This window comes from Urocampus carinirostris, chromosome 19 (genome assembly GCF_059441175.1).
Source record: "Urocampus carinirostris isolate Australia breed hairy pipefish chromosome 19, RoL_Ucar_1.0, whole genome shotgun sequence".
NCBI classification, from domain to species: Eukaryota; Metazoa; Chordata; class Actinopteri; order Syngnathiformes; family Syngnathidae; genus Urocampus; species Urocampus carinirostris.
In genome coordinates this window covers 1,896,438-1,920,319 of record NC_142367.1, presented here as the reverse complement: position 1 = coordinate 1,920,319, position 23,882 = coordinate 1,896,438, and the positions used below count along the sequence as shown (strand labels likewise).

Here is a 23,882-nt window from a genome sequence, read left to right as displayed (position 1 = left end):
GCTCCCCGAAGTTTTTATGGAAGGGGACTCTCCTTCCAAACAATAATTTTCCTTCCTCCGTCCATCTGTGCTTTCTGCTGACCACCACAAAGGTAAAAAATCCTTTTCATAATTCTTTTCTTTATCCTTTTTTTATTTTTACTCGTTCATGTTAGCGTAATCTTTTGTGCCAACGTACGATTAGTCTGGGTTACATTTATGTTATTTGTGTCTTAAAGGTAAACATTCAGGGTGTTGGAACGGATTAAAACAATTTACATTATTTGTAATGGGAAAAATGATTTCGGTGTTTGAGCAAATCGCTTTTCGAACAGGGTTCTGGAACGTATTATGGTCGAGAACCCAGGTTCCACTGTATTATTAACGGTCTTGGTTCTCAGGCAAGTCGGAACTCCAGTGTGAGCAGAGCTCATGCTGTTTACTCTGCTCTAATGTTATTCTTTCTGCTTCAGTGGCTCCAACCGTGGTCATTTGTCCAATCAAAGGGAGAGGCTCGGCTGCATCTGAGCCTAAATAATCGTCATGTCGAATAAATCCAAATGTTGATACCGATATCTGTCAAACTCCAGAATATCGGTGCCGATAAGCGGCCCGCCTTAATATTTTACAAACGTAGCCATCGTGATGACTGAAGATTTGAATTATTTGTTTTTTTGTTTTGTTTTCTTGAAGGTGCGTTTCTCGTCGTTGCTGATGCTGATGGAGCTGGCAGCCAAGCTGAAGGAAAACTACATGGTTCTTCTTCCGGAGACTATACCCTTCTTGGCTGAACTCATGGAAGGTCAGTATATCGCAATATTAGTTGCTAACTAGGCAATTGTGAGAGTTGTGATGGATCTGGAAGATGATACCGGTGCATATAACCCCGGTTGTTAGCATGTAACTGTTAGCATAAAGTTATTAAATCATTGAAATTTATCTGTAATTTTTAACTTTGTTCTGTGTGGGGACTCCGTTAGAATAACTCATTAGCACGTAGCCGTTAGCATAATTTGTTTACATGTATCCATTAGCATGTTAGCATTAGCATACTTTTTTAGCATGAAGCAGTTAGCATTAAGCCGTTAGCATCACTTTTGAGCATGTAGACTTTAGCATAACTCATTAGCATGTAACCGTTGGCATAATTCGTAAACAAGAAATGTGTTAAACTGTATGACAATTTTTGCTCATGTTTAGTTTAGTTTTTTGTTATTTTCTATCTTCCCATCCTCCTTTTTTGTTTGTTTTTTTCTTTTTATTTATGATTCAGGTTTTTTTTTTTTTTTTTTTTTTCAAAACATCAGCAAACAAACAGTGGTCAGTAAACTCCCCTTTGGCAGGAATTGGTAACTCCCGGCCTGGGGTTTAATTGCGACTCGCGGGAGGGAAGTCTGAGGTATTTTCCTTATGAAGGTTTAAAAGGGCAGTGTGTCTTACTTAGCGCTTCCTAGGAGTAAATAATATTGATGAAAAAAAACAAGCATAAGTTCATGAACTATAATATAAACAAGCATGTTTTAACAAATTTGTAGGTCGAGAAATTAGCATTTATTTTGGGTAAGCAAAATGATTCTTTTTGGTAAATGAGTCTTTAGTTTTTGTTTTTTTCTTTGCTTTGTAGCACCTATTTCTGGTTGCACTATGCAATAAAGTGACATCTAGTGGTTAAATATTCTCATTGTCGGGCATGTTATTTCTAAAACTTAATTATAGTTACTTCTTGCAAGAAGTAACGGAGTTAGTAACTGATTTACTAGTCAAGTTTATTTGTATAGCCTTTAATCACAAAGAGTGTCAAAGGGATGCACAGACCACAGATTGTTGCACACCACAGACTATTATTACACCATCCCCTCATCTAAAACCTAATTGAGGGCAAAAAAATAAACATATATTGTCAACATAAAATTAGATTATTAATATGCTATAGACTAGAAGTGAGTCTTAAGCCTAGATTTAAACAGTTCCACTGAGGTCGCAGATCGAATCTCAGGGGGAAGGGCATTCCACGGCACCGGGGCCCGAATAGAGAACGCTCTCGACCCTGCGGCTCTGTTGCATTTCGGTCTTTAATTGACATATTCGGTTTTAGTCAACTAATTGATTCGCCAACTCACAAAGATAGAAACAAACTAGACTTTGTTCTGACTTGAGGAGTTTCAACCTCAAATGTGATGGTGTTAACGTTTACTACCGTTATTTCTGATCATTATTTAGTTACCTTTGAGGTGCTGGCTAAATGTTGTATTAAAAAAACTGAAGGATTTAGCAGACGCAATATAAGCACTGGCATAGTTTCTAAGCTCTCTGATCTTCTTTCAGGAGTAGTTCCGTGGTTTCCTTTATATAAAGGCTCTATTAAATGCCTCCGAATGGTTCGACTGAAATCACATCACCGTTTTGATAGTTCAGTAATTGTGGTCACGCGATGTTGCCATCTAAGGAAATAGGTAAATTATTAAAAAAACAATTTAGAAAGTGTTACTAAATCATTTTAGTTCAAACGAATATAAATCTTATTAATGTGTTCACATTTATGGGCAGCATTAGCTCAGGTTTGATTCCTCTGTGTTATAAGTCGAAGTGTCCTTGGGCAAGACACTGAATCCCTAATGCCCCCAATTAGCAGCTAGGTGCCTTACATGGCAGATTCCCTATTGGTGTGTGTGTGAGTGTGTGAAGCACATTGTAAAGCGCTTTGGGAGGTCTTCTCTGACTTGAAAAGCGCTATGTAAATGCAGACTATTTACCATTTAAGACTTAAAAATTGGATTGAAGACATTTAATGACAATTAAAGCCTTATTTTTAGAATAAAGAAACCAAAGCCTTTTAGACATTTCAAGGATCCCTGAACTAGTTACCAGGTAAAGTAACTATTTCCGTTACTTAAAAAAAGTTGTATGTCAATGGATTAGAAAATTTCAGAGCAGTATTTGAGTCAGTTGAATCGAGAAAAGACAGTTGTGTTATAGAACATTGTAATATATATTGCACCTCACCAGCAACAGATTTATTTTACACTTCATTTTACAATTCATTATATTACCCAGGTACTAAAAAATGACACTGTTACTTAGGGTTACTTGCCCTTTTACAATGTAATAGCGTGCTTGCAAATTGGAAAGCATTGCATATGAACTTATTTTTAAATGTGTTTTCCAGATGAATGCGAGGAAGTGGAGCATCAAGTTCAGAGAGTGATTCAGCAGATGGAGGACATCCTCGGAGAACCGTTGCAGAGTTATTTTTAACAGGCTCTCTGTTGGAAATTTTTTATTTTTGTTTTTCATATGGATGGGGTGACAATAGCTCAGCCTTGTGCGTTCATTGTCATAAAGTGGAAGAATGCGAAAGCAGCTGACTTCCATGTATGGTGATTTCAATCATCTCCAGTATATATTTTGATATTTCCATTGAACAGTTAGGTCTTATGTGTGTCTTATGTCAAATACTGTCAACAAGCACACGTTTAGCTGTTTTTTAAGTCATACCTTATCTGTAAGAATTATCATAAAACCTTTTTAAACTTGAATGCGCAAGTGTCAAAAGAACTTTGTTTTTAACAATCATGGTACCAGAAGTAAATGGTTGGACATGGAATATTAAAGAGCTTTTTTTGCATTAGAATTCAGCCTGAAAACGTGCTTTTTTCCGTGCAATTCAAAATCGACAGGAATAACTCGGGAATTTTAAAATCCGGACTAGACAAGTCTCAGTTGGATGTGGAGATTATAATTCATGTGTTTGTTACCTCCCGTCTCGATTACTGTAATGCACTACTCTCCGGTCTCCCGAAGTCCAAAATCAAGAACCTGCAGATGGCACAAAATGCTGTAGCTAGGCTTTTAACTATGTTCTGGTCCAGAGCCTTCGCTCTGAAAATGCTGGTCTACTAGTGATCCCAAGAGCCAAGAAGAGATCCGCAGGTTCGAGAGCGTTCTCCATTCGGGCCCCGGTGCTGTGGAATGCTCTTCCCCCTGAGATTTGATCCACAACCTCGGTGGAACTGTTTAAATCCAGGCTTAAAACACACTTCTAGTCTATAGCATATTGATAACCTATATTTTATGTTGACAATATCTGTGTATTATGTTATTGCAACATCCATTGCAGCTGGGTCATCCTGGAAGGGGGATTACCTCATGTTCCTTCTCAAGGTTTCTTCATTTTCCTCATGTTGAGGTTTTTGAGTTTTTCCTTGCTCTCATGTAGGTTTTAGATCAGGGGATGGTGTAATAATAGTCTGTGGTTTGCAATAATCTGTGATCTATGCAGCCCTTTGAGACTCTTTGTAATTAAGGGATATACAAATAAACATGACTTTAACATGATGTGCTGGTCATGCAAAACGCAGTGAAACGTTGAAAGCACGTCATTTATTAACATAAGCTTGATAGTCCTTTGACATGCTTAAGGTGGGCACATTTTTGCATGAAACCATGCCTGAATTTTTGGATTCTGTGTGGACGTTCTGAAGTCATCCTGGACAGCTTCAAGTACACCCAAAGTAAAGAAAAATACTTCAAATTTCTAAATGAACGCAATGTTAACAGGGTTAAACGACGTTATACGATTAGCAGGTGTTTATCTTTTTTCTCTCAACAAAACATTGCCACTTTCTACCCGAACGATGCAAAAGATAAATATGAGTATTTAGATAAAAAGTAAACCTTTAATTTATCAAAACAGTCTACATTCATTCAAAGTAAAGTAAAGTATAGCCGAATTGAGGGTAATACATTAAAAATCAGTCGTAAAATCAAACTATTACACGTGTATAAAAGTTTTAAAAATAGCTGTGTTTATGTTGGCGTGACTTATTGTCCTGTATAGCAGTTAAAGTTACTAATGTTTAACAGCAAAAAAAAGCAAAAATAAATACAATCAGGTTATAAATTGACAAATACCTTAGTAGGTGGCCATTGCTAGCTTGTTCTTCTTCGAGTTAAAACAGCAGTTAGTATCATTTACTTTGGTGCAATACCGCTTCCTATCGTTAGGGAATTTTGTCGAATTATATTAAAAAGTCCCGTAATCCTTAAAAATTGTCTAAGTATCCTGAGTTGAAATCTATTACTCTAGTCCAATCAACTTTTCATTTCCATTTCCTTTATTCCTTCTTTAAATCGCCACTTCCTCATCTTCTCCCTCTGCATTTTGTGGCTTGGCTCATTAGAAAAAGAGCCAGATCTTCAGCTTCCAAGCGTCTCTAGGTTGTTGCTGTTGCTTTAATTCACATCTTACCAAATATTGTGTACCATTATGTATTATTCTTATTAAAAAGTGTGTGTGTTTAACAGAAGTAAATACAAATTTTAAAAAAGCAAAAAAAAGATAAAAAGAAGAAAATAGGAAAGCTGGGGAAGAAACAATAGAACAACAAATAAAATAAAGATAAAAGCAAAAAACAAACAGAAGAAAAAGAAAAAAGGGGAAGGTGGGTTTTAGTCAAAAACATTTGTGAAAAGTACCCAAAAAAGTCATATAACAGTGAAAAGTATAGAAATAATTAGTGACAAAATGAAAGCAAATGGAAAAAGCACTAAAAAAGTATGAATAAGTACTGATTAAGGTAAAGTTTGCGTAGTTCAGTGGTTGGCACATTGGCCTAACACACAAAAAGTCCTCTGTTCAAGACCGATTGGAAATATATTTTGGCCTGGAGAGGGATGGGCACTACCAGGCTGTTCTTGCCCAAGACACACGACAGGAAATGGTGCTTCTATGAACTTAGTGGTTACGGGTTACACACACACACACTGAAAAGTAGTAAAAAAAAAAAGTAGGAAAGTAGGGAAAAACTACTGAAAAAAGCTCACAAGAAAAGGCTTGAAATTATTTTCATTGCTATAATTCATAGCAGTCTGACTCGCTTTTAATTGCAGGGAAAAACAGTGCGTAAAATAATGCTGATGCTGGCTCCAGTCCTCATTATTGAGTTGTCAGGTGAAGCGTTACTGTCCACTACTGTTAGATCCAAGAGGACTGGGTTATCAGACGAGTCATAGGAAATCAGTCTCTTTTATGAGAAGCGTTTTTTTGGCTTGGCTACAAAACGGCTCTACAAATACATTTTTTAGATATATATCATTAGTGAAAATAAAACATCCATTATCTGCATTGCTTTTCCTCAGTAGGGTCGCGGGGTTGCTAGAGCCCATCCCAGCTTTCTTCAGACAGTGGGCAGGGGACACCCTGAACTGGTTACCAGCCAGTCGCAGGGCACACAGAGACTGACAACTCTCTCGCTCATTCACACCAAGGGACAATTTGGACCGGCCAATTACCTGACATGCATGTTTTTGGAATGTGGGAGAACATGCAAACTCCGAACAGAAAGGCTGGTAGCTGGATTTGATCCCATGACCTTGGAAATGTGCCGCGGACACGCTTAGCCACTCAGCCGCCAAGCCACCCTGAAAATAAAACATTATGCACCAAATTATTTTGTAATTTTACGTGTTTTCCAGGAGATCTCAGCAGATCACATGAAATATAAATGAGAATATTCACAGATCTTTAAAAACTATTGTAAAATACAAAACAATTTTAGGTTTTTTACACACTGAACAGATTTAAAGTCAAACAACAACACAAAATACCTGAAAATGCGAAAGTGTGATGTAACCAAGCTGTATGTGTCATGAATACCGATGTGTCCTGTGTCCGCTCATTTGGCGCCAACCGCTGCGGGCTCTGATTGGCTCCCTGTCCCTATTTAAATCCAGTAAATGAAGACCTCCCAAAGCGCTTTACAATGTGCTTCACACTTACCCATTCACACACACACACTCACACCAATAGCGGCCGTGCAGCCATGCAAGGCGCCAACCTGCTTATTGGGGGCATTAGGGGTTCAGTGTCTTACCCAAGGACACTTCGACATGTAACACGGAGGAGCCAGGAATTGAACTGCAATCTCTTGATCCCAAGACGAGTGCTCTACCTCCTGTGCTACTGCTGCCTCAGTCCTGTCAATCTCCTGTTGTCAGTCTGTCTGCGAACCTTTGGTTGTACAGGGCAAGCCTTTTTTCGACCCTGACTCCTGCCTGTCCCGTTTTTTCTCCTGTTTGTCTCCGGTTACGACCTGTTTTGATCCTGACCACGTCTACTCTCCCGTCCTGGCTTACGACTCGTTTCCGTCCCCGACCACATTTTTGCTCTCCCTGTCCCGGGTACCGATCTGTTTTTCCGTCCCTGACACCGCCATCACTCGCTACGGAAGATCCACTTCGGTCTTGGAATCACAATTTGAGTGCAAGAGAGACTTGCTTCACGCGTCCAGCGAACACCGGATCGTGGGCGCAGCCCTTTCTCTTTCTTCTAATAAAACTTGTGGTAAACGTTACGCAATTGGGTCCTGATTCTGTTCTGGTTGTGACAGCATGTGCATTGTTGAAGCAAAACGGCAGAATTTCATGTCAGCTTATAGCAGCCCATCGTCACAAAAAGGTCGTAGCTCTAAGATAGGAAGAGCTCAAAATAGCACAAAGTATGTGCTAGCAGCAGGATAGCAACTTTAAGTATTCTTGGGTGAGTAAAATATGGCTATATTCCTAAATTTTATAAGGTTATTATTGATGGTTTTATACTGTATGTGTAACAGCTGTAGCTGCAGTGTAAGTTATATAGCCATGAAATAGTTATCCAGGATTGGATTGATTTAGATGCAGCACTACTGGAGGGCTACGTGTGAAATATACTGCCTGCCATTGATATTGTTTTAACCACAGGTGACAAATGCGCGACCCCAGGCCAGATTCGGCCCACCAAGGGTTTCAATCTGCCGGAAGAAGCACAAGAGAAAAACGAGCTTCAGTTTTAAATAATGTCTGCTTGATGTCGCCAAAGCAAGGCACCACTCGCAAAGCAACTTGGCCTGTATTTCTCTTCCCTTTTTGAATTTATTTTGTCTTTTTCTCTCTTCTTTCTCTTTCTCTTGTTTTCTCTCTCCCATTTTGTCACTTTCTCACACTTTTTCTCTTTTTCTCACTGTCTTAGTTTTTTTTCTTTTTTTATCTTTGTCACTCTCTCTTTCACTTTCTCCATTCCTCTCTCTCTGTTATCTATCTCTCCTTTTTTTCTCTTACTTTCTCTTTCTCACTTGTTTTTTTCTCACACTCATTCTTTCTCTCTCTTTCTTTGATCATTCTTTTTCTCTTTCTCCATCTCATTTTGATTTTCTTTCCCTCCTTATTATTATGTCTATATCTGTCTTTTCTCTCTCTTTCTCTCTCTCAATTGTGTTCTCTTTCTCCATTTTGCTCTTTCTATACCTCTTTATTCCACTTTTCTCTCGGTTTAATTCTCCCTCCCTCTTTGTCTCTCTTTTTCCCTCTCTTTTTTTCTCCCCTTTACTCTTTCTCATTTATTTCCTTCTTTTTTTGTTTTTAGTCTCTCTCTCTCGCTTTTCACTTTTTTTTGCTCTTCTCTCATTGCAATTTGTCTATTTTTAGACACTATTTTTATTTTTTTTGTCTCCTTTTTTTCTCTCTTTACTTTCCTCTCTTTCTCTCTCTCTCTGTCCTCTTTTCTCTCTCCTTTCTTTTCTTTTGTTCTCCCTTTTCCCTCTTCCTCTCTCATGGGATCTCGCTATTTTTACCCCTCTCCTTTTTCTCTTCTTTCTCTCTCTCTCTCTGTCCCCTTTTCTCTCTTTCCTTGTAACTTTTTTTCTCTCTTTCCTATTCTCTTGTTTCCTTCTCTGTTTCTCTTTATTATACTAGTCTGGCCCCCGGGATAATTTCTTTCTAGCACGAAGGACTAAAATTAGTTTGACACCACTCGTTGAAACGTTTTTGCCGCTTGCGCTCATTCCATTTCTTTCCAATTCAATTCTTGAGTTTTTAGTCCTGTCCCTTGTTGTTTGGACCAAGAAATGATTAACCCCAATGACGTCATTGATGGCGAGTGATGTCACTCACCCTCAATCGAGATGGCACTTCTTCTCCAACCCCCCGTTCTCTCTCTCTCTCTCTCTCTCTCTTTCTCTCTTTTCCTCTCCTGTTTACTTTCCATTTAGCATGATGCAGCGTGTCAGGAAGCTTCTGCAGCTTCTGATCACTACACGACATCAACATCATCATTGCAATTTTCATCTTCATGAAGGTTCTCAAGGGGTGCGCTCTGTAGGGATCATAGGAGCGCCTTTCTCCAAAGGACAGGTGAAGCCAGGTAACCCTACCTTCCTGATCAATTAACATTAAGAAAAACTGGTGTATTTCACAGCCCCGGGATGGCGTACAGCTTGGACCGGACGCGATTCGCTCTGAGGGACTCGCGCAAGAGCTTCAGGCGCAAGGTGAAAGGATTTTTTCAATGCACACAAACCCAGTCGGTGCTTGAGGGCCGTACATTTCATACCTAGGCCTTCAGTAGTAGTCTAAATCAGTCCAACCCTCAAAAGCCTTTTTGGGGATATTAAACATTTACTGCTGCGACCGCTGTGACACATTTAAAAAAGCATCAACAGTGTTGGGTATGTTGCTTAATGAGTAATGAGTTATAGTTACTCAATACTTCTATTGTAACAACCATTTACCAGGGAAAGTAACTGTTTCTGTTTTTTTAATAATAAGTGGCGGGGTTTCGCAGGCCACTGTATGTATGTGTATGTGTATATATATATATATATATATATATATATATATATATATATATATATAAAATGTGTGGTGTGTGTGTGTGTATATATATGTGTGTATGGCTGGCAACCAGGTCAGGGTATCCTCTGCTCACTGCCCCAAGATAGCTGGGATGGGCTCCAGCACCCCCGCGACCCTACTGAGGAATAAGCGGTGCAGATAATGGATGGATGGATGAAAGTTGTTGTATGTCAAAGAATTTAAAATTTTCTGAGCAGTATTTGAGTTGAATAGAGAAGGACAGGTAGTTGTGCTATAAAACCTTGTAATATTCATTGCACCTCAGCACCAATAAATTTATCCTACACTTGAAGTGCAACAAAAATAAACAATATCATAAAATAACAATCAGCATGTGCATAAACACTCATACGTACGTAAACACACACAAAAACCTACATAAAAGTGTCACGATTGCCCATTGCCCTTACCTGTGCCCGCTCGTTTAGAGCCACCTGCTGCTCGTTGCCTGATTGGCTCCCCTCCTATTTAAACTCAGTGGTCCCTTTCACTCCTTGTCAGTCTGTCCGTCAACAAACCTCTGCTCTTGCAAGACTTGTATTTTGACACTGTCCGATATCCTGCTCGTGTTTCCAGTATCCGGTATCGATTCCATCTCTCCTGTCCTGTCCGGGATCTTGCTCGTGTAAACAATGTCCGGTATCGACCCTGTCTGTCCCGTCCTGTCCGGTATCTTGCTGTTGTATCTAGTATCCTGTATCCGGCATCTTGCTCCAGTATCCAGTATCCGGTATCGATCTTGTCCGTCTCATCCTGTTCGGTATGCTTGTGTATCCAGTATCAGGTATTTATCCCGTCTGTCTCGTCCTGTCCGGTATCTGCTCATATATCCAGTATTGATCCAGTCTGTCCTGTCCTGTTCGGTATCCTGCTCGTGTATCCAGTATCCAGTATCAATCCCGTCTGTCCCGTCCTGTCCGGTATCTTGCTCGTGTAACCAGTATCCAGTATCGATCCCGTCTTGTCAGGTATCTTGCTCCAGTATCCGGTATCGATTCTGTCTGTCCCGTCCTGTCCGGTATCTTGCTCGTGTATCCAGTATCTGGTTTCGGTCCTGTACGGTTTCGATTTCGTTTGCCTCTGGCTTCCTCTTTTCCCGTGCCTGACTTCTCTGTCTCACTTCTTCTGCCCAGTGATCGCCGCATCGCTGATGTTTGTGTTCCTGTGCATGACTGCCCCATTTCCCTAAAATAAAACTTGTGTGAAAACGTTATGCGTCTGGGTCCACCGTCTGTTCGGGTTCTGACAAAAAGAGCACAAAAATGTATGTAAACATGCACAAAAACCTATGTAAAAACGTATGCGAACACGCACAAAATTGTGCGCGAACATGCATAAAACATACACTAAACAGCTTTATCGTCACTGATGTTATACCTCAGGGCCTGCAGAGCTGATTGGAAAACCCACCGGTTAGATTTCTGACCCTGGCAACAAGTAATGGCTAAAATATGATTGGTTAAATGCTTGTGTATGAAATTTTTGGAATTACTTAGTAAGTAAGTAAGGACAAGATATAATTACCGTATTTTATTCAGATATTTTTAGGTCATCAAAGAAGGCCTTGCAGGGCCTGATGACCCACCACTGTTAGGTACACTCTAGAGCAGGAGTGGGCAAACTTTTTGAGAGGATTTTGTTTTTTGTTTCGTTTGCTGCTACTGATCCTGGATGCAAGTTCATAGAGATGTTTTTGTCCGGTGTTGCATACAGTACATGGTCTTCCAAAATCCAATTTCTTCAAAATGTATGCACCCCAGGCTACATCGTTCAGGACTACGGAAACTTGGTATTCGAGAAAATTCTGCCGGACGAGCCAACGGGACGGGTGAAGCACCCACGGGCGGTGGGCAATGCAAATCGAATATTGTCGGAGGCGGTGCAGACAGTGAAGCGCAACGGGCACACGGCAATCATGCTAGGTGGAGACCACAGGTGGGCCAGTTTCGATTTACAATATTTCTTATGTTATGCATAAGGAATCAATGGTTGGCCATAAAGGGATTACAAAAGACCATTTTTTAAATTACGCACTGATATTACTATTTAATATTGTGCAGATAGATTGTTGTTGTTGGCTCCAGGTTACCCTGGCTGCTTTCTGAATGTTTCAGTTGGCCAGCCTGCCGTTTTTCCAAAGATCGGTCCCGGTTAGCCCTCTTTAGCAGCCGGCTAGCCTGCCTTGTCTCGGCCAGTTTAGCCTTTAGCTCTGTGTGTTATTTTTGCTAATTGGCCCCATTTGGCTGCTCGTCATTTCTGCTACCATTGCTGCATCCACCTGTGACACAACACCTACGTATTCTCCACAAAAACTACCAAAACTTGTAAAATGTAAACCAATATGGTGACTGGCTTGTTAGGGGCTGGTGTTCTTCACATGATGCCACAGCTGTCAGAGACAAGAGTGAATGTCGTCAAAATGTATTACCCAGAAAATAGTTGGAATATACCAATGAAAAAAACTAACCGTTTTCTCTCATTTTGTATGTTTTAGAATTTGGGTATTTCTTCAGAAGTCCAGTTGAAAAAATGCCGTGAATTCCCAAGTGTAGAGTTCGGCGCGCCTCCTGTCATGATTTGTCAATTGCCCTCACCTGCACTCACTCTTTCAGCCCCTGCTGCCACTCGTTCCCTAATTAGTCATCCTCCTATTTAAGCACGTCATTCTTGTTTGCTCAGCGAACCTCAGCACACGCAAGGCAAGCACTTTTTGATTCTGGCTCTTCCCCGACCTATTCCTGTATCCTACTGGACTCTGACCTGTTTCCTGTATCGATCCCTGATCAAAGCCCTGTTCTCCTGTTTCCTGTATCCCGGCTACCCGTATCCTGCCTGATTTGGTTTCCTGTATCGATCCCGATCCAAGCTCCGTTTTCTTGTCCCGGCTACCTGTATCCTGCCTGATTCTGTTTCCTGTATCAAGCCCCAATCCAAGCTACGTTCTCCAGTCCCGGCTACCCGTATCTTGCCAGATTCCGTTTCCTTTGTCGATCCCCGATTCCTGGCCTACCGCTCGTCCCGGCTGCCCGACTTTCTCCGATCTCCGAACACGCTCCGTCTCCCGCCCCAGATTCCCGAGTTGTTTCGATCTCCGACCACGCTCCGTCTTCCATCCCGGTTACCCGACTTTTTTTTACGATCCACGATCACGCTTCGTTCCCCTCTCCCGGGCTACTCGGCTTCCCGCTCCTCCTGTACAGCGAGCACCAGATCGCTGTCTTTTCCTCTCACCCTGACTTCCCCACCCCTCAATAAAGCATTGTGTGAAACGTTACGAATTTGGGTCCACTGCTTGTACCGGTCGTGACAGCCTCCAGCCATTAGAACGCGCCTAATCGGTCTCTAGTTGGGAAAGGTGTGTCCAATCAACCCACACTTGTTCCCAATTACATTTTGGACAGCAACCATTGTTGGGTGATTTTCATTTTCCACCTTTGTTTTCCACCATCACCATTTTCCAGGTTCATCCTGATTTGTGAGGTTTGTTTTTTTGTTTCTGACAGTTTTATTGTTGGTTTTGACTATTTATTTGTTACTTTGTTGATGAATTTATGATTAAATAACATCTATTTGAACGCTTTTCGGGCAGCACGGCGGCGCAGTGGTAAGCGCGTGTGCGGCACAGTTCTGAAGTCATGGGTTCAAATCCAGCTACCAACCTTCCTGTGCAGAGTTTGCATGTTCTCCCTGTGCTTGCGTTTCCTCCGGGCACTCCGGTTTCCTCCCACATTCCAAAAACATGCATGTCAGGTTAATCGGCCGGTCCAAAATTGTCCCTAGGTGTGAATGAGCGAGCGAATTGTCTGTCCTTGTGTGCCCTGCGACTGGCTGGCAACCAGTTCAGGGTGTCCCCTGCCCACTGCCCGAAAATGGCTGAGATGGGCTCCAGCACCCCTGCGACCCTACTGAGAATAAGCGGTGCAGATAATGGATGGGTGGATGGATGGATGAACGCTTTTCATGATTCCTGCTTCTCTGGGTTTGGGTCCACTGCAATCCACAGCACTGCAGGCTTTAACAGCTATAAAAATTAACTTTAATTAAAATTAATTTCTACAACAGGAAAGTAACATGTTGTGCTGCAATTGAGAGACTTGTTTGCGGACTATGTCGGCAGCCGTCAATCTTCACCAACTAGCGCAGCAGTCAATATTGATTCAACTGGAGTTAATATATATGCAGATGTGTGAAAAAAAAATCTCAAAACAAAACTCAAAGTAGCAATACTTGGTCTCCTCTCTATTACTTTGTCTTGGGTGCAAGGGATGGGAGGCTCATCATGTGTACAGGCTGTTTTGATTGTAGGGGCTTCTGAATTTTAGAGTTTATTTCCACAGCCCAAAGGACAAGATCGTTTTTTTTGAGGTCTCGGTGGAGGGCTTTGGAATGGGGATAGAATTGTCTTGTCTGAAGGCTCATGGTCCTCCTTGCAAGTTCAAAATCCATTGATGTCTTCAGTAAAGAAAATTGCTTTAAATTATATTTATTTAATATAGAATCTAATTCTGTGGTTATCGATTTGGAAAGCAGCTAGTGCTCGCGTTTTCCCTCACAAAATAATTTGAAATAGCCTCATATTGTGTCTACCATTTATCCTTAAAGAAACAATCCTCTTAACATATTTTATTTCTAGCATAAAATATCTATTTTTCCGTTCATAGATATGGATAATTGATCAGTCCAGAAGAAAAATAACATCGACACAAAATTAAATAATACCCATGCGTTTGATTTTAACAAACAACATTTTATTTACATGGCAAAGAAAATATAACTAAATGAAGAAAAAGTACCTTGTCGACAATAGCCCTCGCAGAGTTAGCGAAGGGGGTGGGGGGAGAAAATCAAGAACAATAATGAAAGCACAGGCTGGGGAGGCTTACCTTCGAGCGTGTGAGAATAAAGTGTGAAAGTTATTTGCGCATCCCTTTTAATGTGTGATGAGTTCACGGTCCCGAAAGGCGGGCCCTGTGACCGGTGAGTTCCGTATTGATACGTTTCAAAATAAAGTTTTCCAGCTGGTTGATTGGCATGAACATGACACAGGGATGCAGATCATTAATCTTTTGATTACAAATGAACACTTCGGGGTTTCCAATATTCATTACAGAGTGGGAGAGTCTGGTCATTTCTTGTGTGTGGATTGTTCTGTGGGTAGAGTCGGGTGGGGGCATTATCCCTACACTTCTCTCATCTTGAGTGTCTACTAGAGTTTCACCCTAAACACAAATGTTGCAATCTTTCGTTGACTTTGGAGAATCTTTAGCAATCCTGTTACACAAGTGCAAAAGTTCTCCCGAGACCAAACGTTGTCTGTCAATCATTCACTGAATTTACAAGAGGATGAACTACAACCCGATCTACTGTACGTAACCTCCACCAAATTTGTACTGTACGTCCTAGCTTGGCCATTGGCTCGGTTCACGGCCACACGTCCGTTGTGGGGGACGTGAACCTCATTTGGGTGGACGCCCACGCAGACATCAACACGCCGATCACTACGCCAACGGGAAACATGCACGGCCAACCCGTATCCCTCCTGCTTCATGAGCTCCGCCCAAAGGTTGGAAAAAATGGATATATACTGCTGTTGTTTTTTTTTTCCATTTTTATCATTTTGCATTATGAATTAAAAACCGTTTAAATGTGTTTGTTTAAAAATGAAATATATCGTGCTTAGTACTACTTTTTATGCTATTTAGTCAACAAGCAGAATGGCCCAGGCGTTGCTGGGCATTCTCATGAGCCAAGCCAAATGCCGCTTCCTGAAATAGAGCCAGAATACCCGTCACTAATCGCGCGTCCGAAAAGGACCCGGCGTAATTAACTGGCGAACCGAACAGCACGAGTATCCCTCTGCGGCCCTGTAAGAACTCTCATTGAGAGTGGATTGAGATTAGATTTAGATTAGATTGTGGTTAGATTTGCTAGATGGATTTAGATTACCCGCGACCCTACTGAGGACAAGCGGTGCAGATAATGGATGTATTAGATTTATTAATCCATCCATTATCTGCACCGCTTATCCTGAGTAAAGTTCGCGGGGGTGCTGGAGCCCATCCCAGCTATCTTCGGGCAATGGGCAGGGGACACCCAACTCTTTGCCAGCCAGTCATAGGGCACACAGAGACACACTTAGGGACAATTCGGACCGGCCAATGAACCCGACATGCATGTTTTTGGAATGTGGGAGGAAACCGGAGTGCCCGGAGGAAACCCACGCAAGCACGGGGAGAACATGCAAACTCCGCACAGGAGGTCGGATCTCATGACATCAGAACTGTGATGCACACGCGCTAAACACTGCGCCGCCTTGCCTCCCTCAGATTAAATTTAGATTTGACAAATTTAGAACATAGATAAATTAGATTCAGATAGATTAGATGGATTAGATTTGTATACAATTTAGGTTATTGCTAAGATTCATTTGACACAATTTCCTAAATTTCCATTGCTTCCCTCAAATTTGTTCAAAGTATTTTGAAACAACATGCACAAAATCAGACGTCAAATTAAAAAAATTCTGTCTCAAAATTTAAAAATCTTGGTGTTACCGTTATCCCAAAACTTGATCATATCAGTCAAAACAAGACCAGAATTTCAGTCAATATATTTCAAACCCCAAATTTTTCTTGAAAATTGAAAAAGCAAGTCTTTTTGTTAAAAATAACACCTAAATAAAGTCAAGTTGGGCAGCATGGCGGCGCAGTGGTTAGCATGTGTGCGGCACAGTTCTGAGGTCATGAGATCAAACCTTCCAGTGTGGAGTTTGCATGTTCTCCCATGCTTGTGTGGGTTTCCTCCCACATTCCAAAAACATGCATGTCAGGTTAATTGTCCGGTCCAAATCCCTGTGTGAATGAGCGAGCGAGTTGTCTGTCTTTGTGTGCCCTGTCACTGGCTGGCAACCAGTTCAGGGAGTTCCCTGCCCACTGCCCGAAGATGGCTGGGATGGGCTCCAACACCGCCGCGACCCTACTGAGGATAAGCGGTGCAGATAATGGATGGATGGATGAAGTCAAGTTAAAGCACTCAACACATAAAAGTTTTAATTTGTCAGATTCCAGTCTTGCCCAATTTCACCTGGATGACGTCCTGCGTGTCGGCCGAACATTTGGTTTACATCGGCCTGAGGGATTTGGACCCTGAGGAGCAGTAAGTATTCTTAAGCCACACTTCTCCAAAACTGCACAATTAGCAAGTTTCTGGAACAGCAACGTCTTTCCAAATGATTTTGGGTTACATCGGAGGGTCGGCAGAAAGTGGCTCTGGAGCCAAATGTGGCTCTTTGGCGCCCCCTATTTATTTGCCCACTGGCGCTTTGAAAAAAAATTGACAGGATAGATAATGAAACAGGATATCGAAAATCAACAGGACAAACTAGACAGGAACGAAAACTGGAGCGAATCATAAACAGGACAAAAATAAGACGGGAACGATACCGGACAGGAAATGCAGGCAGGAAACCGGACAGAGTCAAAACCCACGTCTTGCTGGGCAGAGGTTAGTGACGGACTGACGAAAGGGTGAGTGAGACCACTGAGCTTAAATGGAAAGGAAGCCAATCTGTCAACGAGCCGCAGCTGGCGCCACACGGGCGGGGCCAATTGGGCACCATGGCAACCGTGACAACAGAAGAGACAAAATACGGAGACTCAAATAAACCAAAATGCATCATATCATTTTTGGGAAAGAGAAATAAAAGAAAAAAAATATAAACAAAAAAATAAAAGAAAAAATAAAGAAATGAGACAAAAAGTAAAACTCAAGAAAAAAAAGAAAAGAAGATTGCAGTTTTTTTTCATTTTTGTCCTTTTTCTCTTTAATTATTATATTGTATTTTTGTCCTTTTTCTCTTTAATTATTATATTGTCTTTCCTTTTTTCCCCTTTTTCCCTTATCATTTTTTGCTTTCTTTTCTTTACTTTTCTTTTCGTTCTCATTTTGTTTTTTTTACCTTTTTGCTGGGTAAAATGTGATGAAAAAGGCGGCATTTTGCTCATTTTCATTCTCTATAGTTTGTTATTTTTGGTTGCACCACACATTACAGCGACACCTTGGGGACAAATAAATATATAAAAAATAAATTAAAAAAAACACTGTCCCTTTAAAAAAAGCGGAATGTTTTCATCAGCCCTTGTTGTTTGGAAAACCCCATTCGGACCTACTCGCACTACGGAAACTTGGTATTCGAGAAAATTCTGCCGGACGAGCCAACGGGACGGGTGAAGCACCCACGGGCGGTGGGCAATGCAAATCGAATATTGTCGGAGGCGGTGCAGACAGTGAAGCGCAACGGGCACACGTCAATCATGCTAGGTGGAGACCACAGGTGGGCCAGTTTAGATTTACAATATTTTTTATGTTATGCATAAGGAATCAATGGTTGGCCATAAAGGGATTACAAAAGACCATTTTTTAAATTACGCACTGATATTACTATTTAATATTGTGCAGATAGATTGTTGTTGTTGGCTCCAGGTTATCCTGGCTGCTTACTACATGGTTCAGTCGGCTAGCCTGCTGTTTCTTCAAAGATCGGTCCCGGTTAGCCCTCTTTAGCAGCCGGCTAGCCTGCCATGTCTCGGCTAGTTTAGCCTTTAGCTCTGTGTGTTTTTTTTTCTAATTGGCCCCATTTTGGCTGCTCGCCATTTCTACTACCATTGCTGCATCCATCTGTGACACAACACCTAGGTATTCTCCACAAAAACTACAAAAAAATAGCTTAAAACACGAATCCGCATGTTCGAGAGCGTTCTCCATCCGGGCCCCGGTGCTGTGGAATGCTCTTCCCCCTGAGATTCGATCTGCAACCTCAGTGGAAATGTTGAAATCTATGCTTAAAACACGCTACTATTCTATAGCATATGAATAACCTAAATTTTATGTTGATAATATCTGTGTATTATTTGCCCTCATATAGGTTTTAGATCAGGGGACGTTGTAATAATAGTCTGTGGTTTGCAATAATCTGTGGTCGGTGCCCTTTGAGACTCTTTGTGATTAAGGGCTTTACAAATAAACATGAGTTGATATAATTAGAATGTAAACCAATATGTTGACTGGCTTGCTAAAGGGCTTGTGTTCTTCTTTACATGATGCCATAGCTGAAGAAGTCAAAGACAAGACTGAATGTCTTCAAAATGTATTACCCGGAAAATAGTTGGAATATACCAATGAAAAAAAACTTAAACCGTTTTCTCTCATTTTGTATGTTTTAGAATTTGGGTATCCCTTTAAAAGTCCAGTTGGAAAAATGCCATGAATTCCCAAGTATAGAGCGCACCTGATTAGAAGCTGAGGAATGAACTCAACTTTGTTTTTGTACTATTCACTCTAGATTTTAATCCCCATCTTAGAATTTGGCGCGCCTCCTGTCATGATTTGTACCTTGCCCTCACCTGCACTCACTCTTTCAGCCCCAGCTGCCACTTGTTCCCTAGTAAGTCATCCTCCTCTTTAAGCACGTCATTAGCTTCAGCGGCCCCTGACTCGATTGAGTTTGAGACCCCTGCTTATACAAGACTTTTAATTTTTTTCGGCTCCGAACAGATGTTTATTTGTGGGGAGAAGGTGTCCAATATAGCTCTTCCAACATTTTGGGTAGCCAAACCCTGGGTAAGTTTGTTAGTTAGTACATTATTTATTCAGGTTGATCAAATGTTACGTTGTAAGAGACAGTTCTTCTCCTACAGGACCTAGACTGTTATAAAACAGTGGCTCTTTAAATCAGGGGTCTCGAACTCAAATGAGTTGGAGGTCGCTGAAGCTACGATCCGAGTTGTAGTCGGCCCAAATGGGCTTTCCCACAAAAACTGCGCTGATAAAAATCTTGCGCTGTTCTCAAAGGAGCAGTGTTTTGTATTTGTCCACTAGATGTCACTGCAATGTGCAGTGCAATCAAAAATGAGTCCAAGGAAGACTACGAGGACTGAAAGTGAGCAAAAATCACCCTTTTTCTTCCATTTTTTTACCCAGCCTTTCTCAAAGATAGACAAAGGTCAAAAAAGTATTCTTTTTTTTGTCTTTTTTATTCATTTTTCTTTCCCTATATTGCTTGTGTTTTACTTTTTGTTTTATTTTGTTTTTCATTTTTCTCTTTTTTTAATCCTTTTTTCTTTATTTTTTCATTCTTTTTCTTTTCAAACGTAATAAGGTGTGTTTTGGTCAGTTTGAGTCTCAAACTGATAACAGACATCTTAATACACACACTCAACATCTTAATACACGCTGTCCCTTTAACTTTCATACTAGGACAGGGGCCACAAACCATCATCCTGGAGGCCGCAAATTTTAAGACCCCTGCTTTAAATGATGAGTCTGCATGATCCCCAAAATGTTCCTGCTTGTGTGTAGTTACATCCTGAAGCTAACAGGAGTTAAGGCCTTCTCCATGACTGAAATAGACGCTCTGGGCATCGGTCGAGTTATGGAAGAGACGTGTGACTTCCTTTGCAAAGACGGGTAAGTACTCTAGCTCCAGCGACAAGGACACTTTAACACTTCTTTGCTATTGGGATGTTGGACCAGGTCAAAGAGGCCGATTCACCTGAGCTACGACGTGGATGCATTAGACCCTGCAATAACTCCGGCCACGGGGACGCCTGTGGTTGGAGGTCTTACGTATCGAGAAGGCGTGTACATCGCGGAACACCTTGCAAACACAGGTTAGAAACATGCACACATGAATTACTATCAGAAAAAACAGGAACAGTTACTAGTTACAGTTGTTGTAAATACATCTTGGTTGCGAGTATATAATGAAGGGAGAATATCAGTAGGGAGAAATTAAGCGTCCTCAATAGTTTGTGCGTGAAACGGCGCTACCGTAACTGTATTCAGTTGTGTTTTGTAGATTGATATAATAGCACCCAACCTTCTCATATATTGTATTCAGCGTTGTGTTGCCGGCATATTGAGGCCTCTATAATTCATCTTGAGTGAAGGAGTAACTACCAAAGAATGGAAAACATTGATAATCATGAATTGCTTCTTGAAGTAGTGCCGTAATTCACCATTATGTAACGACTGTTAGGTTACAACATTTTTTTAGTAATACAGTTTCTGAAACTCATGACAAAAAGTTTGCGGACAGCAGGGCAGACAACTCTGAAAAGTTGCCTGCACAGCCATAAAGTTGCCTGCCCCATTTTTCACAATTTGAAACACAATAAGAAAACTAATCGCAAAAAAAAAACATTGTTGCAAAGTATTAAGGATTGATAACAGAATATATAACAGAACAACACTTTAAAATTACGTTTATTATAAAGCTACTTCTAACATTCATTGCATGTATATCACATCGCTTTTGTCCATCTGCCATCAGTATGTACCTGTATTTACTCACCTTCATTCATGGAATGTTTGCGTTGCGTCATCTGCTACAAGCCACGTGAACTCCTCTTTCCATGATGCTTTTAATGTACGCTTACGTTTTGTAGCGCCATCAATTTTGTTAGCTTCTTTTGTATATTTATTCTGGGGCTGAGGTTTTGGCTTGATTCCTGGTAAGGATATGTCAGTGTGCAGTTTCCTCATGCGTGAGAAGATATAAGCAGGACAATGTCGTTCAGCCTTTAAGCAGATTTATTCCTCAACAGCAAGCAAACAAGAACATGACCCCATTCAATACAACGTGGCGATCAACAATTAGTGAAACAAAAAATGGTGCGTGTCGTCACACAATGGAAAACGTCTTACCGCAATACCACGAGTGAGAGCGTTATTAAATTGACAATCTTAACAATTCCGAACCACTTATCAGTTTTTCTTGTGTTCTCTGTGCGTCTACTCTGGAAAAAGATATGCAAATGCGTTACCTTATAACGCTCGGGAAAGTCCGTAAGCACAGGTTATTCGATGCGGGCCCTTGATTGGCTGGCGAATATGCAAATTGCCAAACGAACCGAAATTCCGAAATTTCCAAAACAAACGAAGATTTCGGAATGAAACGTTTTGATTGTTTAAAAGACAAAAACAAAGATTTTTGAGTTTGAAATCAATACTTAAACAAAAGACAACCACAGTAAAACACACAGATAAAAACTTGTCAGAATGAATTTTTTTCAGCTTCCTCCACTTGCGAACTGTCGATTCATTACTATTCAATTCTTTCGCGGCTGCTTGGTTTTCATTTTCTTCCGCGTAGCGTACAAATCAACACACTGTGGCGTACAAAAACACGGAAAGCGTTCAATGGAGGGAAAATGAGGTTTTGGATTTAAATAATATTTGGGGGGACAACTCTGTTCAGCCTCCTGTAGCACAATAACTTTCAAATTGCTAAATACTCTAGGGCGTTAGCATCCATGAGCACTTCTGGGAACAATGCATTGCGCGTGACGTCGCGCATCCTCTTTTGCGCAAGTGTTATCTGATGGTAATCAAACAAGAGAGGCTTAAAAGTCACAAGGGACACATATAAGTCGCACTTAGTTAGAAATGTGAACAATGTCGCAAAAATATGAGATTTCACCCGCAAATTTTGTAAGTCTTAGGTATGACTCAGCCTAGGCTAAACCTGTGACCTCCCAGTCTTGGAGGCGGGCGCCACACCCTAAGGCCACCAAGCTGGTCTACCCCCGCCGCTCTGCATGAAAGACAGGGTGTTAGGGTCTGGCATACCTCCCACCACCAGAGGGCCCCAACTGGTGTTTTGAACGGGGCACATTATCACACATGTGTGCCCAATCAACCTTAACCTCTTAAAAGGACATTTATTGTCCAGGAAACTCTGTTTTTCCATCCAGGTCTGTTTATTTCTGGTTTCTTTGTTACTTTTTGACTTGGATTTTCAGGTTTCAGTTTCTAAATTTTTGTCTGGTCAGTTTGTTAGTTGTTTTGTGCCCACTAGTAGTTTGGTCTTAATTTTGTTAATAAATACTGTCCTTGCCTGCAGTTCTTCCCTCCACTACATGGGTCCATTATCTCACAACCAAAATATAACACAGAGCAAGAGGGTGCGCTACACAATTAAAAAAAAATCCGAGACTTTTATGTGCGCCTTATGGTCGTGAAGATCCGGTACTCGTGAAAAGAGCCATATATGGCTTGCGAGCCACATGTTTCCAAATCCTGGTTTATAGTACGTGTTGCTTTATATAAGGCTTGTATAAAGCTTATCATTTTTTGAGGCTCAAAACATGTTTTTTTAAGTCCAATACGGCTCTTTCAAAGTTTTGGGCCGGCTACCCCTGGGGATTGATTTTAGTTTTTGCCTTGTATGTTACACTCCTGATTTTCTCACTTTGCTGGTGGACACAGGGTTCCTCTCTGCAGTGGATTTGGTGGAAGTGAACCCTCTGGCGTGCATTTCAGAGCAGGATCGCCGCCGAACGGCCAGAGTTGCGGTTGAGCTTCTGCTAGCTTGCTTCGGACGGCGGCGCGAGGGGAACCACTTGCTTGACTTCAGCTTACCAAATGCTTGAAGACAAGGCTCTCCAGTCCTGGTTATCGTATCGTCGACATCAGAGTAGAAAATGAAATTCTTTCACCTGGATGCTGCTTAAGAATAACAAAATCTGAAGGCCAAGAAACTGTCACACACGACTTGAACGACTGAAAGCTGTTATTCATTTGTTTTGTTGTCATGTTTTTGTACTTATGAATGAAAGGGTTATATTTCATTAAATACTGTATCAAAATTTGGATGGTGAATAAATTATTTTAACCAATACCAATTCAATTAAAGAGACGAGTTTATTCTTTTTGTGACTCGTCTCGCCTTTTTGTAGTACCACATACATTTTAAGATCATCATGTCAGGAAAAATTGATTACTTATTCTTAAGCGTGGTTACACACAATTTTAAGTGAATTCTTTTTGCCGTTTTTGATAGTTCGATGGACTTTAAGACACACACTCTCAGAGTTTTCTTTGACCTATCATCTACAGAAGAAACAAACAAAATACAAAACAAGAGTAAGAAAATAAAACACAGAAAGATCTTAATTGGCACCATTTAGATAGAAAACAACATTGGCTTCATTATCACATTATTGTAATTAAGCTTTATTTAATTAAGCTAATTAACTTGACCTGAATGTTTATGTTAATACGTGTCACTTGGTTTTCAGATTTGCAATGATTTCTTGTTCCAAAATCTCATGTCCCTTAAACAACAAAGATGCCTTTTTTTGCACTTTATAAAATAAAGTCTCCTCCTTGATCTGCTACCTTATCGTGGTGGAGGAGTTTGTGTGTCCCAATGATCCTAGGAGCTATGTTGTCGGGGG

The 23,882-nt window shown here is 40.9% G+C and overlaps 2 protein-coding genes across 3 annotated transcripts in view; both read left to right on the top strand.

The window, feature by feature from the left end:
- heatr1 (HEAT repeat containing 1) overlaps nucleotides 1-3,610 on the top strand; it is a 70,516-nt gene extending 66,906 nt beyond the window's left edge. The window contains exons 44-45 of the mRNA XM_088323109.1: nucleotides 673-781; nucleotides 3,146-3,610. Coding sequence (XP_088179235.1) covers nucleotides 673-781; nucleotides 3,146-3,234 — 198 coding nt within the window. The 3' untranslated portion in view covers nucleotides 3,235-3,610. The remainder of the gene's footprint in view (nucleotides 1-672; nucleotides 782-3,145) is intronic.
- Nucleotides 3,611-4,343: 733 nt separating this feature from the next.
- On the top strand, nucleotides 4,344-23,361 carry arg1 (arginase 1). 2 transcript variants are annotated; one of them, XM_088323114.1, is made up of 9 exons: nucleotides 4,344-4,490; nucleotides 9,003-9,144; nucleotides 9,209-9,281; nucleotides 11,406-11,580; nucleotides 15,049-15,208; nucleotides 16,706-16,800; nucleotides 20,002-20,109; nucleotides 20,176-20,312; nucleotides 22,912-23,361. In XM_088323114.1, exons 2-9 carry the CDS (start codon nucleotides 9,004-9,006, stop codon nucleotides 23,073-23,075), a joined length of 1,053 nt encoding a protein of 350 aa, XP_088179240.1. In that variant the 5' UTR covers nucleotides 4,344-4,490; nucleotide 9,003; the 3' UTR covers nucleotides 23,076-23,361. The 2 variants fall into 2 exon arrangements, with proteins under 2 accessions (XP_088179240.1, XP_088179241.1); XM_088323115.1 differs by lacking the exons at nucleotides 9,003-9,144; nucleotides 9,209-9,281 and having other exon boundaries at nucleotides 4,371-4,490.
- The last annotated feature ends 521 nt before the right edge of the window (nucleotides 23,362-23,882 follow it).

Bases quoted from the DNA above. Each gene is read 5' to 3' on its own strand.
- arg1 (XM_088323114.1), top strand. From the start codon at position 9,004: ATGATGCAGCGTGTCAGGAAGCTTCTGCAGCTTCTGATCACTACACGA. The intron at 9,282-11,405 runs GTGAAAGGATTT...TATGCACCCCAG, and splicing joins GCAAGAGCTTCAGGCGCAAG to GCTACATCGTTCAGGACTAC. The intron at 20,110-20,175 runs GTAAGTACTCTA...ATGTTGGACCAG, and splicing joins GACTTCCTTTGCAAAGACGG to GTCAAAGAGGCCGATTCACC.